The 12,519-nt window shown below is 34.0% G+C and overlaps 1 protein-coding gene across 6 annotated transcripts in view; it reads right to left on the bottom strand.

The window, feature by feature from the left end:
* The window catches only part of TFG (trafficking from ER to golgi regulator), a 36,236-nt gene that overhangs the window by 6,566 nt on the left and 17,151 nt on the right, over positions 1 to 12,519 (bottom strand). For 3 of the 6 annotated variants that reach the window (XM_032299269.1, XM_032299268.1, XM_032299273.1), the window contains exons 5-6: positions 9,110 to 9,274; positions 5,019 to 5,159 (exon numbers count right to left, since the gene is read on the bottom strand). In XM_032299269.1, coding sequence (XP_032155160.1) covers positions 5,019 to 5,159; positions 9,110 to 9,274 — 306 coding nt within the window. The remainder of the gene's footprint in view (positions 1 to 5,018; positions 5,160 to 9,109; positions 9,275 to 12,519) is intronic. The other 3 variants (XM_032299271.1, XM_032299272.1, XM_032299274.1) reach the window with 1 other exon arrangement.

A 12,519-nucleotide genomic window follows, 5' to 3' on the forward strand; every position in this document is an offset into this window, starting at 1 on the left:
CTTACACAAACCTAGATATCACAGCCTACTATATAGCTATAGGGATACAACAGACTACAAGCCTGTACAGCATGTTGCTGTACTGAATACTTAGGCAACTGTAACACCATAGTAATTATTTGTGTATCTAAAACATATCAAAACATTAAAAAGGTACAGTGAAAATATGGCAAAAAAAGATTAAAAAATGGTACACCTGTCTAGGGCATTTACCATGACTGGAGCTTGTAGGATTAGAAGTTGCTCAGAGTGAGGTACTTGTGTTGAGTAAATGTGAAGGCCTAGCACATTACTGTACACTGCTGAAGATTTATAAACACTATACACTTAGGCTACATTAAATTTATTTTTTAAAATTCCATTTCTTCAATAATGATTAACCTTAGCTTACTATAATTTTTTACTTTATAAATTTAACTCTTTAACAGTTTAGCTTAAAACACATTGTACTAATATACAAAAATAATTATTCTTTATATCCTTATTCTATGTTTTTTTCTTTTTTTTTTAATTTTAAATTTTCTTTTGCTCTTTAAACTTTTAGAAAAAAATTATAACACAAACATACACATCAGCTGAGGCCTATACAGCATCAGGATCATCAATATCACTGTTTTTCACCTCTATAACCTGTCCCACTGGAAGACCTTCAGGGTCAAGAACATCATGGAGCTTTCATCTCCTATGATAACAATGCCTTCTTCTGGAATAACTTCTGAAGGACCTACCTGAGCCTGGTTCTACAGCTTTGTTTTTTTTAAATAAGTAGGAGTACCCTCTAAAATAATGATTTAAAAGTATACTATAGTAAATACACAAATGAGTAACAGAGTCATTTATTATCAAGTAGTAGACACTACACATAATTATGTGAGCTACACTTTTATATGACTGGCAGTAAGTCTGTTTATACCAGAATCACCACAGACACGTAATTAATGCTTTGTGCTACAATTATGATGACTACACATCACTAGGCAATAGAGATTTTTCATCTCCATTATAATCTTATGAGACCACCATCATATATGCAGCCCACCGTTGACTGAAACGTTGTCATACAGTGCACAACTATATATAAGCTATATTTTATGTGTATTTTCAAAAATAATGAACGAATAAAAAGTTATAAAAAATATTATCTAAGGGGAAAAAGAAAACAGAATGAAGCAAGGAGTAATGGTAAAACTTATGGAATGTATTTATTACAGAGAATAGCCAGCCTCTTTGACCCTCAATGGCTTCTGCACATGTACAGCATTTATGTCGTCCAAATGGTAAAGAACTGAATCCTCCAGTTCTGGTTAAGCTTCAGATGACTATAACCCCAGGAAGTCATTTTTAAATGCATTTTAATTGACAGCATTTATGATGTCCAAATGGTAAATAACTGAATCCTCCAGTTCTGGTTAAGCTTCAGATGACTATAACCCCAGTAATCATTTTTAATTGCAACCTAGTGAGAGATTCTGAGCCAAAATCCCCCAACTAAACCATTCCTGGATATCTGACTGTTTAAAACTATATGAGATAATAAACATTTGTTGTCTAAGCATCTATGTTTTGGGATAATAGCTTCATAGTAATAAATAATATGCATAGTTTTGACTTGGGGAACATGTAAAGGATGATAGCTATCAGAAAAAAGGACTCAAGACACATTAATGAAAAGCAAAGTGGAACCCTGTTAGGCTCCTGATTTGAACAAATCAATTGTAACAAACTAATCTTGAAACAATTCGGGAAATTCAAATACAGACTAGTACACGTTGACATTAAGCATCACTGTTGAGGTTGCAGTGAGCCATAATCACGCCAGTGCACTCCAACCTGGGCAACAGAGTGAGACCCTGTCTCAATTAAAAATAAAAAAGAATCATTGTTAAATAATGGCATGGTGGTTATATTAAAAAGATTATCAGTTAGACATACATACTGAAATAGCTGAGTATAAGCTGCTCATAATTTGATTTAAACTACTCCAGCAAATTAAAAGGGGTGCAGTGGGGAAAATGATAAAAAAAAAAAAAAAAAAAAAAAGAATGCCAAAATATTGGCAAGTGTTGAAGCTGCACGATGACTACATGAGGAGTTGATTATTTTGTCTTGTTTTGACATTTATATAAAAAGTCTACTCAGCTTTTCATTATATTGGCATATGATTTACAGATTTTAATTATATGCTTTTTCATTTTTTTAGTTTGTCAAACTGCAGTATCTACTGATCTCTGAAGATTTCTAGGCTTCTTCTCCTTACCACATATGTTTCTGACAATGTCACATAGTTTTCCAATAACAGGCACTGGCTTCATATGAAAAAGGGTAACATTCTCCCTTTTGGTTTTTTTAATGATGCTCAGTATCTTGTTGATTCTTTTAACTGAACAACGTATTAACACTACATTTCTTCAGAATAAAATTCAAAGTTCCAAGGTTCCTTTTATGGGAGTTAAGTAACAACTCAGAATTCTTCATTTTAATTTGGACTATTACACATTATAAGATATTGCTATGTTAATAAATTATAAGTAATACATTTTATGTTGGTAATTCTGCTCAAATTATTGAGCAAATTGATCTAAATAACTGGCAACATCAGAGACTCATTATACATCAAAATGTATTTATTAAAGTACCCTATAATTCATGCTGGGAATCCATAAATAATATTTATCTAAAGCTGTGCTCTTAAAATAGTCACTAGCCACATGTGGCTACTGGGCACCTAAAATGTGGCTTGTCTGCATTGTGGTATGTTGTTTGTGTTTAAAGTGTTCCAAATCAGTGTCACATCCCAGATTTCCAATACACCGTACCAAAATAATTAACTTATACTGGATATATTAGGATAAATAAAATTAATTTTACCTTTTCTTAAACATTTTTCTAATGCAGCTAAATATAAAATTTTAAATTAAATGTGGCCTCTAATTCTTTTGTACAGCACTAGACTTAGATCAGTTATTAAGTGTTTAAATGATGTCACTTATTAATTGTACAATTTTCATACTGTATGTTTTAATTAAGCTAACTGTTAACAATTGTACCAAGGCATACAATACTACTCTAAAGGCGTTAAATGCATATAAACAGTGTTAATCTACTATCTCTGGAAAAAGAAACTTGGTTGCGGCGGACAGAGGTGGGAGAGAGAATTTTCACTGGATAGCCTTTCACATTTTTTAAATTTTACTTATTTGAAAATGCTCAATTAAAACAAACACTTCATAGAATGTTTAGATATTGCTAATAGAGCCTTAATTCCCATTTCCTTATACATAAACAGCAAACATTTGGTACAAGGATCCTTCCAACTGTCATTCTATAACAGTACACACCGCTTAAAATGGGATTTATTTAAAAACAAATCTATAGTTCACTTGATATAGGCATTAAACTCTCATCATACCTATACTCTGCTTCTGTCCATTTCAGCCCACATCTGCTTTAGTCCTAGTTTGTTCTAGTTTTGGCAGTAGAATTTTGATACGGAGGACGACTAAACTTGGAAAGCCTTAAGCAATCAATTCTTCGCAAACCACTGATTCATCAGCAAAATGTCATGTGCTAGTCCACAATGACTGCTGCTTATCCAACAGACAACTCTGTGGATTTTTTTTTTTGGGCGAGGGAGCGGTTTGTTTTTGAGACAGGTTCTCATTCTGTTGCCCAGGCTGAAATGCAGTGGAGTGATCACAGCTCACTGCAGCCTCCACCTCTTCATTCAACAAGGCAAACAATCCTCCAAAGAAGCTGGAACTATAGGCACATGCCACAGCACCCAGCTAGTTTTTTTTTAATCTTTTTTTTTTTTATTTTGTAGGGACAGGGTCTCACTATGTTACTCAACCTATTCTCAAACTCCCGGGTCAAGTTATCCTCCTGCCTCAGCCTCCCTAAAATGCTGGGATTATAGGCACTTTGTAGGATTATAGGCACATTATAGGTGTGAGCCACCACACCTGACCAGACAACTCTGATAGTATCCACTACAGGATAACAGGAGTCTATTCCAAAGTGGTCAGTTCATTTTAGGCTATGTTTTGTTTGTTTTTGTTTTTTGTAATGTGATTGATAACTTTAATCACTTGCTTCTGGTGGTGAAAATACATTATACAACTATCTGACCCATTAAACAAATGGTTACAGCACCACCTGGTGTTTGTTTTGAAGTGGAATTGTGGCTTTAAAGGTCCTAACATGCATTAGCAATTCATAGAAATCACATTTCAGTATCTGGGAGGCACCCTAGAGATTGGTAAGTACTTAGTCACATTCTGCAGAACTCTAAGGGTTTCAATGAAGCACCTTAGTGCTACTGTCTGAAATCTGTTGCCCTTCAATCCCCTATTTTAAATACAGAGCTTTCAAGTTATATTTCATTCAGGACAAAAGACATTCTTTTGAAACCACTGGGTTGGTCCAATTTTCACACTTTACAGTGAAAGAGTATCAAAACCCAGGGAGACTAATTACACATCCAAAGACAGATTATTTAGAGAAGAAAAAGTTTGACTTAAAGTACACTGCTTTTTTTCTATTAATACATATTGCTATATTTACAAAATTATAAAAGTCTGTAATCTTACCAAAAAAAACCCCACTCTAACTAGTTATCCTTTACCTCTATTTTAGAAATCTTTTTAAATTAGAAAAAGCATGCATAGATGCTGAAGAGAAGAGGGAGATAAAACAGCACCTAAGTATAACACAAACTAAAGTGTGAAATCACCAGTCTGAATTTCACTATCCTCCCCAAGGGTCACCACTGACTAATGACTGGTCTTTCACTCTGTATCTATATTCATATAAACACTTTAGGGATTTTTTTCTTTCCAATAAATGGAAACATACCTGACATATTATTCTATTGTTTTTTCACATCAAATCATGTCAGTAAATCAAAACTTTTCCTGTGTTCAAGGCATGACTAAATACATAAAGTGTTTATAACAATACGGCAATAAACACTTCTACACATGCAGTTTTCCACACATGTGCTCTAAATTCTATTTTACCTTCAATCTGACCTGCTTGTGTCTGAGCTCCTGTGTACGGTGGTTGCTGTGGCTGAACTCCTGGTGGGTGAGCTGCTGAGGAGGAGGAAGCAATGCTGTCGGGTGTTCCTGAACGATCTTCTGCAGGAGCACTGGGTGGCCCTGGATAGTTTAAAAAAAAAAAAAAAAAAAAAAAAGTCAGTTTAGTATCCAATATAAGGCCTTCTCTCAGCAAGCTCAAGGAATAAGTTTGGTTAAAAGACACTAAAAGTAGTATAGAGTAAGTATATAACCACAAATGAGGCTTTTTACATTTTTTTAAATGTATGTATTTTATTTTTTCCTTTGCTCTAGTCTCTTAATCCAAAGCTACAACTGGAAATCCTTCCTTATAAAGTGTGGAGTACTATATTCCTGAGTCTTAACCTCTCCCTGCAAAAAGACAAAACTCATGTCTGCAATGCCCATATCTCCCCCATTCCAAGCAATGTATTCTGCACATCAGCCAAAATTATCACTTCATTCTTCAAGGGGTCTCCACTGCCCATAAATTAGGTTCAACCCCCTAGTTTGCATTAAGGGTCCAAACACTGTTTCTCACACAGTTTCTCTTCTCGCATGCCTCCCTTTCAGCTAAACTAACCCTAACCTTCTCCCCACTCCCATTACATATCTAATATTTTTTTACCTCTATTTCACTTATCACCGTTCTTTCTACTATACCACCTCAAATATTTAATGTAACATTCACGTATTTAAACACATTATTTAAAATCCAGTTATAATTCCACACTTCTAGTAAGCCTTCTTGACTCTTGAATAGTTTTTTCCAGTAGTGAACTTCAATCTGGTTTACTTTTATTAACCCATACTGACTTCTACCTTGCATTTCTGAACAGCCCCATTTTCCCTCTTAAGACTCTGAGCTCTTTTGGCTGGGCTCCTGATCTTGATTCTTTTTGTCTGCCTCACAAGGCCTAGCCCTCAAATTTACACATGGATTTACACAGATTTATAATTCTTCCAAAACATTAAACACAGAAATGAATGGAGAGAATATATTACAGTTCCAGTGCTGTGACAGTCAAAAAAGATATTCTGAGGACAATGCAGATATGTTTTATTCCTTTAACTTCTTTTTGCTTTGCCAATGCAGAAGAGTGGTTAAAAGCATAGATTTTGCAGCCAGACTACCTAGGTTCAAATCCTAGTGCTGTCACTCACAAGCTGTGTAACTCTGGACATGTTACATAAGCTCGGTGCCTCAGTATCCTCATCTGTACAAAGGATGTACTAATTCCTACTTCATAACGTTATTGTGAGGCTTATGAGTTAACAAGAGCTTATAGCAAGGACTTTAAAAAGGGATTATACAGCAAAAGTTTATAAAAGTGACCACTGCTCAGAAAGTTCCATGTAAGTACCTGCTATTATCAGCAGACTAATTTTCCTAAGGACAAACCTTAATCTTCTGCTCTGGTATATCCCCAGAACTTACCACAGTGTTAGGCACACAGTTGACAGCTGACAATCCAAGTATTAATAAGAACCTAAACTAGGATATAATAATGGTAATGCAAGAGAGACTTATTACCAGAATAAAATGGATGATGGTTTCTATCTACCACCACTTTACTTAAATTTATATATATGTTGATAAATACATACACACATTCTTCCTACGTTAACTTAGTTATATATATGTAGATAAATACACACATTCTTCCTACAAAAGATACGTTATTAGACTCTCTCTATATATGTATGTTTGACTCCTCTTTCCTCCTGTACATGTAATTTATTACAGTTAAATGTTCATTCCATCTTTGTAATACTTCTTCCCTCCTTCCCATTGCCACATTCGCTATTATAATAAGCCACATTTTACCATATCACACCTGAAGAACTACACAAGTATCCTAGCTATGCATACTGTTTTTCCTAGTACAATTCAACATAGCTATGACAGAAACGGTCTTCAAATGTGAATCATATTAATATTATTCTAGTATGGAATATTCAATTAAATCAAAATTTAAAAGTCTGACCTCATCAGATTTTCACACACCTTTAGTAAGTAATTCCATGAAAGTTTCTAAGAAATACAAAATGAATAGACTGAATACTGTATTTCCAACTACTGATAAAGGAAAAGTAAATCCGTCAGATAAACTCTCCCCCAGGTAACAACTAAAAACCTGCATAAAACAGAAGAAACTATTTGAAATAACTGAAAGTCCATCAGAAACCAGAGTTTACCCCAATAAAATTGGAATGGGTAAGAATTAAAAGCCCTGACCTCTGCAGCTCCAACAGCAGAAAACGACAGTGTTAATAGCCTCATGGCTGGACAAGGAGCTGAAGACTTAGGAGGAAAATCCCTGGAGTAAGGGTGCCAATGAAAGGGTAAGACCCAAAATCTAGGTATATATACTCTGCCCAAACCCCCAGCTGACCATAGGGCTGGGAGAGCAGAGGAGGATATCTCAACAAGGCTCAGAGAAAAAGCAGCACCTAGAGCGAGCTGAAAGGACTGAGCAGACGTATCAGCTGCTATACATCATAGGGATAAAGGAGTAGTAGTTTTGAGTATGTGCAAGTTGTCAAAACCAAAATGAAGTCATTAATATTAAAAAATATAAAAACTCTGATAAGGCCATGAAGAGAGGGTCCTTACAAAAACTATCACAAAAGAGTTCAAAAACCACAGCTTATACAAAGTCCATCACAACTTTACAAAAAAAAAAAAAACCCTTCTGTGAGGACATCTGCCCAGAAACGTCTGTCCAACCTCAAACTGACATCACTCTTGCTAATGATCTTTGTAGCCAACAATAATTATTTCAAAACAATTATGTACTCCCAATTTTTCCTTTAAAAACCTTTGTCTGCCTTTACCTCACTGAATATGCACATAGTTTACAATGGCATACATATTCTCAATGCAATGCCCTATTCCCAAATATCTTTTTCTTTTAGAGAGCCCTTTTCTGTTTGTTATTTATGTCGGCAAGTCCACACAAATCAAGTCCCTGCTAGAGCAACAATATCAGAAAATCCTCAAAATAACAAAAATAATCCTAAGTCTCTACAACATATTAACCAGAATGTCTAGTTTTCAATCAAACACTATAAAACAGGCAAAAAAAAAACAGGAAAATGTGACCCTACTGGGGCTGGGAAATATATGGGGCAGAGTGGAACCAGTCAATAGAAAATGACACCAATGGGTACAAGTGCTGGATGTTGCAGACAAACATTTTAAAGCAGCTATCATAAATATTTTTAAAGAATCAAACATAAATACATTCAAATAACTAAAGGAAAATATAGTTTCAACGAATGTAAAATAAAGTTATTTCAACAGAAAAACAGAAAGTATGAAAACTCAATGGAAATTCTAGAGCTGAAAGCACAATTAAATAATTCACCAGAAAGGTTCAACAGCGTATCAGAAATCACAGCGACTTTGAAGAGAGTTCAACAGAAATCACCCAACCTGAAGAAGAGAGACAAGACTGAAGAATGAACCTTAAAAACCCATGAGACAGTATCAAACTCACCAATGTACGTGTTATTAGAATCCAAAAAGAGAAAAAGCAGGAAAAAACAGTGAAGAAATGACAAGTTTGAAAGAATAAAACAATATAGGTACTGTTTTGACGTTAAAAACTTATTTACATAAAAAAGTCTATACTAACACAATTTAACCAGAAAATCTACATTTAATTTTCAATTTCCCTAAGATAAGTCAAATATAATTTGAATACTGCAATGAATCAAATTATACAATATTTCAGATTTTTTAAAGCTTTCTAAATTTTACTTTCAAAAATATACTTGAACCAAACAGTGGTTATTCTTTAAGGGGGAGGGTGCCACTGATGGGGAGAGGACATAAGAAAGCTTTCTGTCGTGCTGGAAATCATCTACACTTAAATCTAGTTAGTGATTTATGTAAGTGTCCACATATGTAAAAATCTGTTGACCAGGACCCTTAAGATTTGTGCACTTCACCATATCCAAGTTATTCTTCAATTAAGAACGAAGGAAAGACAAGGAAGAAAAGATTAAGAAAATGAAAGATGTAAAACAGGTAGAAACTAACTTACCTGAAACCTGATCATCCGTTAAGCCAAACGCTGACATAACATTTTTATTGATTTCATCTTGGTTTTTTAAAGGATCAAAAGCTGACATACTTGCTGCCATAACCTGAGTAGACTGTTTTCCAGAAGAATCAGAAGCAGGCTTTTCTTCCCTACCATCCACAGTATCTGTAAGAATAGAGGAATAAACAAAAACTTGTTTCCTTTTTATCTATACTCAATAAGACCTAAAAGTACAAAATAGGGAAATAATGTAGGTGTATAATGATAGTCTGGAATGTCACAGGATTATAGATCATTTTACTTTCTTCTTTATACTTTTTAATATTTTTACTTCTAAAATCAGGAGGAAACGGCAACAAGAAACAAAAGATGAACATCAGCTTTTCCAAAAAAATTATCTACCTCCTTTTGTAAAAAATATTAAGATGAAAAAAACACAAGCTTCATGATAAACATTTTTTTTTTTTTGGAGCCCTATGACCTATATCCTAGTATCAGATACCCACTGGGCACTCTGGAAATAAGAGTTATAGAAACTAAGGCTTCATTTTATAAAAAGATAAGAAACTTAACTAAGGTTATAATCTCAAATTTTACATTTTACTTCTACTGTCTACAGGTCCACTATTAAATTACATGGAAATCAAGCCAACCATAATTAATTCATAAACTTCCAAATATACCACATTAAAAACATTTTTGAATTTGCACCTTAAAATATTTATTAAAATACTTGTTAAAATGCTTACAGATGAAATGATGTATATGGGATCTACATCAAAATACAGGAAGAGAGCCAGGTCCAATAGCCCATGCCTGTAATCCCAGCACTTTGGGAGGCCAAGGTGAGTAGAAGACTTGAGGCCAGGAGTTCGAGACCAGCCTAGGAAAACCCCATCTCTACTGAAAAATACAATAATTAGGCAGGCATGGTGATGCATGCCTATAATCCCAGCTACTCAGGAGGCTGAGGCACAAGAATCACTTGAACCAGGGAGACGAAGGTTGTAGTGAACTAAGATCTCACCATTGCACTCCTGTCTGAGCAATAGAACAAGACTGTCTCACCAAAAAAGAAGGGGTGGAAGTGAGTGTAATATAAATAATATGATACTATGAGCTGGTAATTGTTGAAGTTGGATGTGGCGTTATGGGAATCATTATAATGTCTACTTTTGTATATACTTCAACTTTCCCATAATAAAATGTTTAAAACGACAACAGAAAAAAACAAAATGTTAAATATTATGAACAGGTTAAATTTAAAATCACGCTTTTTTAAGGATACTAAGATATTCCATAGGGATTTATACAACTGTCTTGTGAAAGAAAGGGAGTTCAACAATAACCTACATTTTACAAATAGGAATCCAAGTCCAAGATACAAAAGACATCAAAAACAAAACAAAACACAAGTAAATAAAAAGACGGTTGCTAACCATTTAGTCAATTAAGGTACAATGATTACCAATTTTGTTACCAATAAGTAATTAAACATCAGTTCTTATATCACCCCTATAATCAACACAAAATTTACCTTCTGAAAAAAATGTAAGTGCTAAATGGAATATTAGGTATCCACAACATACACTGGCTGCCAGCTCTCATTCATTCCTAACATACCATTACATAAGGCTACCCTCATATTTTCTAAATTTTTGGAAAAAGAAAACTCCTAGAAGTACACCTTTAAAACATGTCTACCAGTTATCTATCTTCCCTACCAATGTCCTTCCTCTGATCCCAAGAGCATACCATTCCAATCTTACAGACTGTTTCCCTTCCATCTCACTACCTATGCCTCTTTATACTTATCACAAACTAAAACCATCAGGAAACACACAATATGTCCTACTACTTGCTCCATTAAATGTTGGGGATACTGCAACAGGTCAATCCTATATCTAAGGTAGTTTACACATCATGTGCCTCATAGAGGAAAACAAGCATCCAAGAGCTACTGTAATGAGATACGAAAACCACAGGTAGCCATGTTTCTTGCTGAGGATAAGCCACAGGTTCTAAATAGCACGGACAGCTGATTGGCAATTTCGTTTTGTGGACTAGATTTCAGTTTCTGATGTGGGGTGCAGCGGGGGTGGTTTATTTTATGTGTGCTCTTTTTCTTCAGAAGCAGATTCTTAAATTGGAGTATGTTTTAAGAGCTTAGAAGCTTAAGAACTTTCACAGAAGCCAGGTGGCCAAGAGGTAAGTTATCTTACTAAGTGCATGAGAAAAAAAAAAAAAACAAGAAATTAGATCTCTAAAAAAAAATGTAGATTGCATTATTCTTATATCATCTTATCATCAAATACGTCAGACAGGACACAATGACTATAAGGTGGCCATACAAGGAAACAGCATGTGGCATAATTTCCAAGATGCAGAAAAGAAACCAATTTTAACATATTTTACATTAACACAGGTAAAAAGCTAACAATAACATATATATAAATATAGAAACAAAGAATAAAGAAAAAGTACATACAGAAGCAAGAATAGGTGAAGAAAAAGTTTCACCTAAACCAAAAAACTCATATATCTATTCCTCTGAGTAGAATGTGGGCTACTGTAGCTAATTTCTGCACAGTACTGGCTATACTGGTTAAATTCTCATCTACATTTGTTAATATTCTGCAGATGGTTAAATCCCCTGAAATTATATGCAAATGTGTCAGCATCTACGAATTCTTCTGGAAAAATGGTCTAAATTCTTCATCGATTCTTAATCTAAAATTGGAACTTTTTGTTTGGAGAGGGGGTTCAGAATAGGAAACCTTCTTTGATCTGAAATATAAAAGGTTTCATCATAAAGTGACCAAGAAAATCTCATTATAGTATTTCAGCAAATCTCCATTATGTTCTGAAATAGAAATGGAACTAGAAATCACTAATCAATCACCAAATACTTATTAAGCATCTACCATTAACATAATTCCACATGACTATTAGAAGTTAGGAAGAGAAAAATGATGAAAAATATATCTTTATTTAGACTGTAACTAAAATAAAGACAGAAAACAAAAACTCCCAAATTATTTAGTGGCCAAAAATAGAATACATGCCATTTCCACAAAAACTATCTCGTGTTAAGTCCTTTATAATGCAACTATCCATAGATTTTTTTAAATTACTATTTCACAAAATGAACAGTTTTAAACACATGAAAATTATAAGCAAACAAAGAATTTGTAAAAAATAAATATTTTCTTTAAATGCAACATCTAAGAGTCTTAAACAAAAAAAGAAAAAAAAAAAAGAAAGTAGTTTTTTAACTCTACTTTGAAGCCGTAACACATACTAAAATTTCAGTCCACATTTTAAAACACATTTGGTCCAAAATTATGTCCGTTCCAAACGTCGACACATCTTGCTTTATCTTAACACAAATAGTACATGTCATCTGTAAA

This window comes from Sapajus apella, unplaced genomic scaffold (genome assembly GCF_009761245.1).
Source record: "Sapajus apella isolate SASKATOON/1434 unplaced genomic scaffold, GSC_monkey_1.0 scaffold40, whole genome shotgun sequence".
NCBI classification, from domain to species: Eukaryota; Metazoa; Chordata; class Mammalia; order Primates; family Cebidae; genus Sapajus; species Sapajus apella.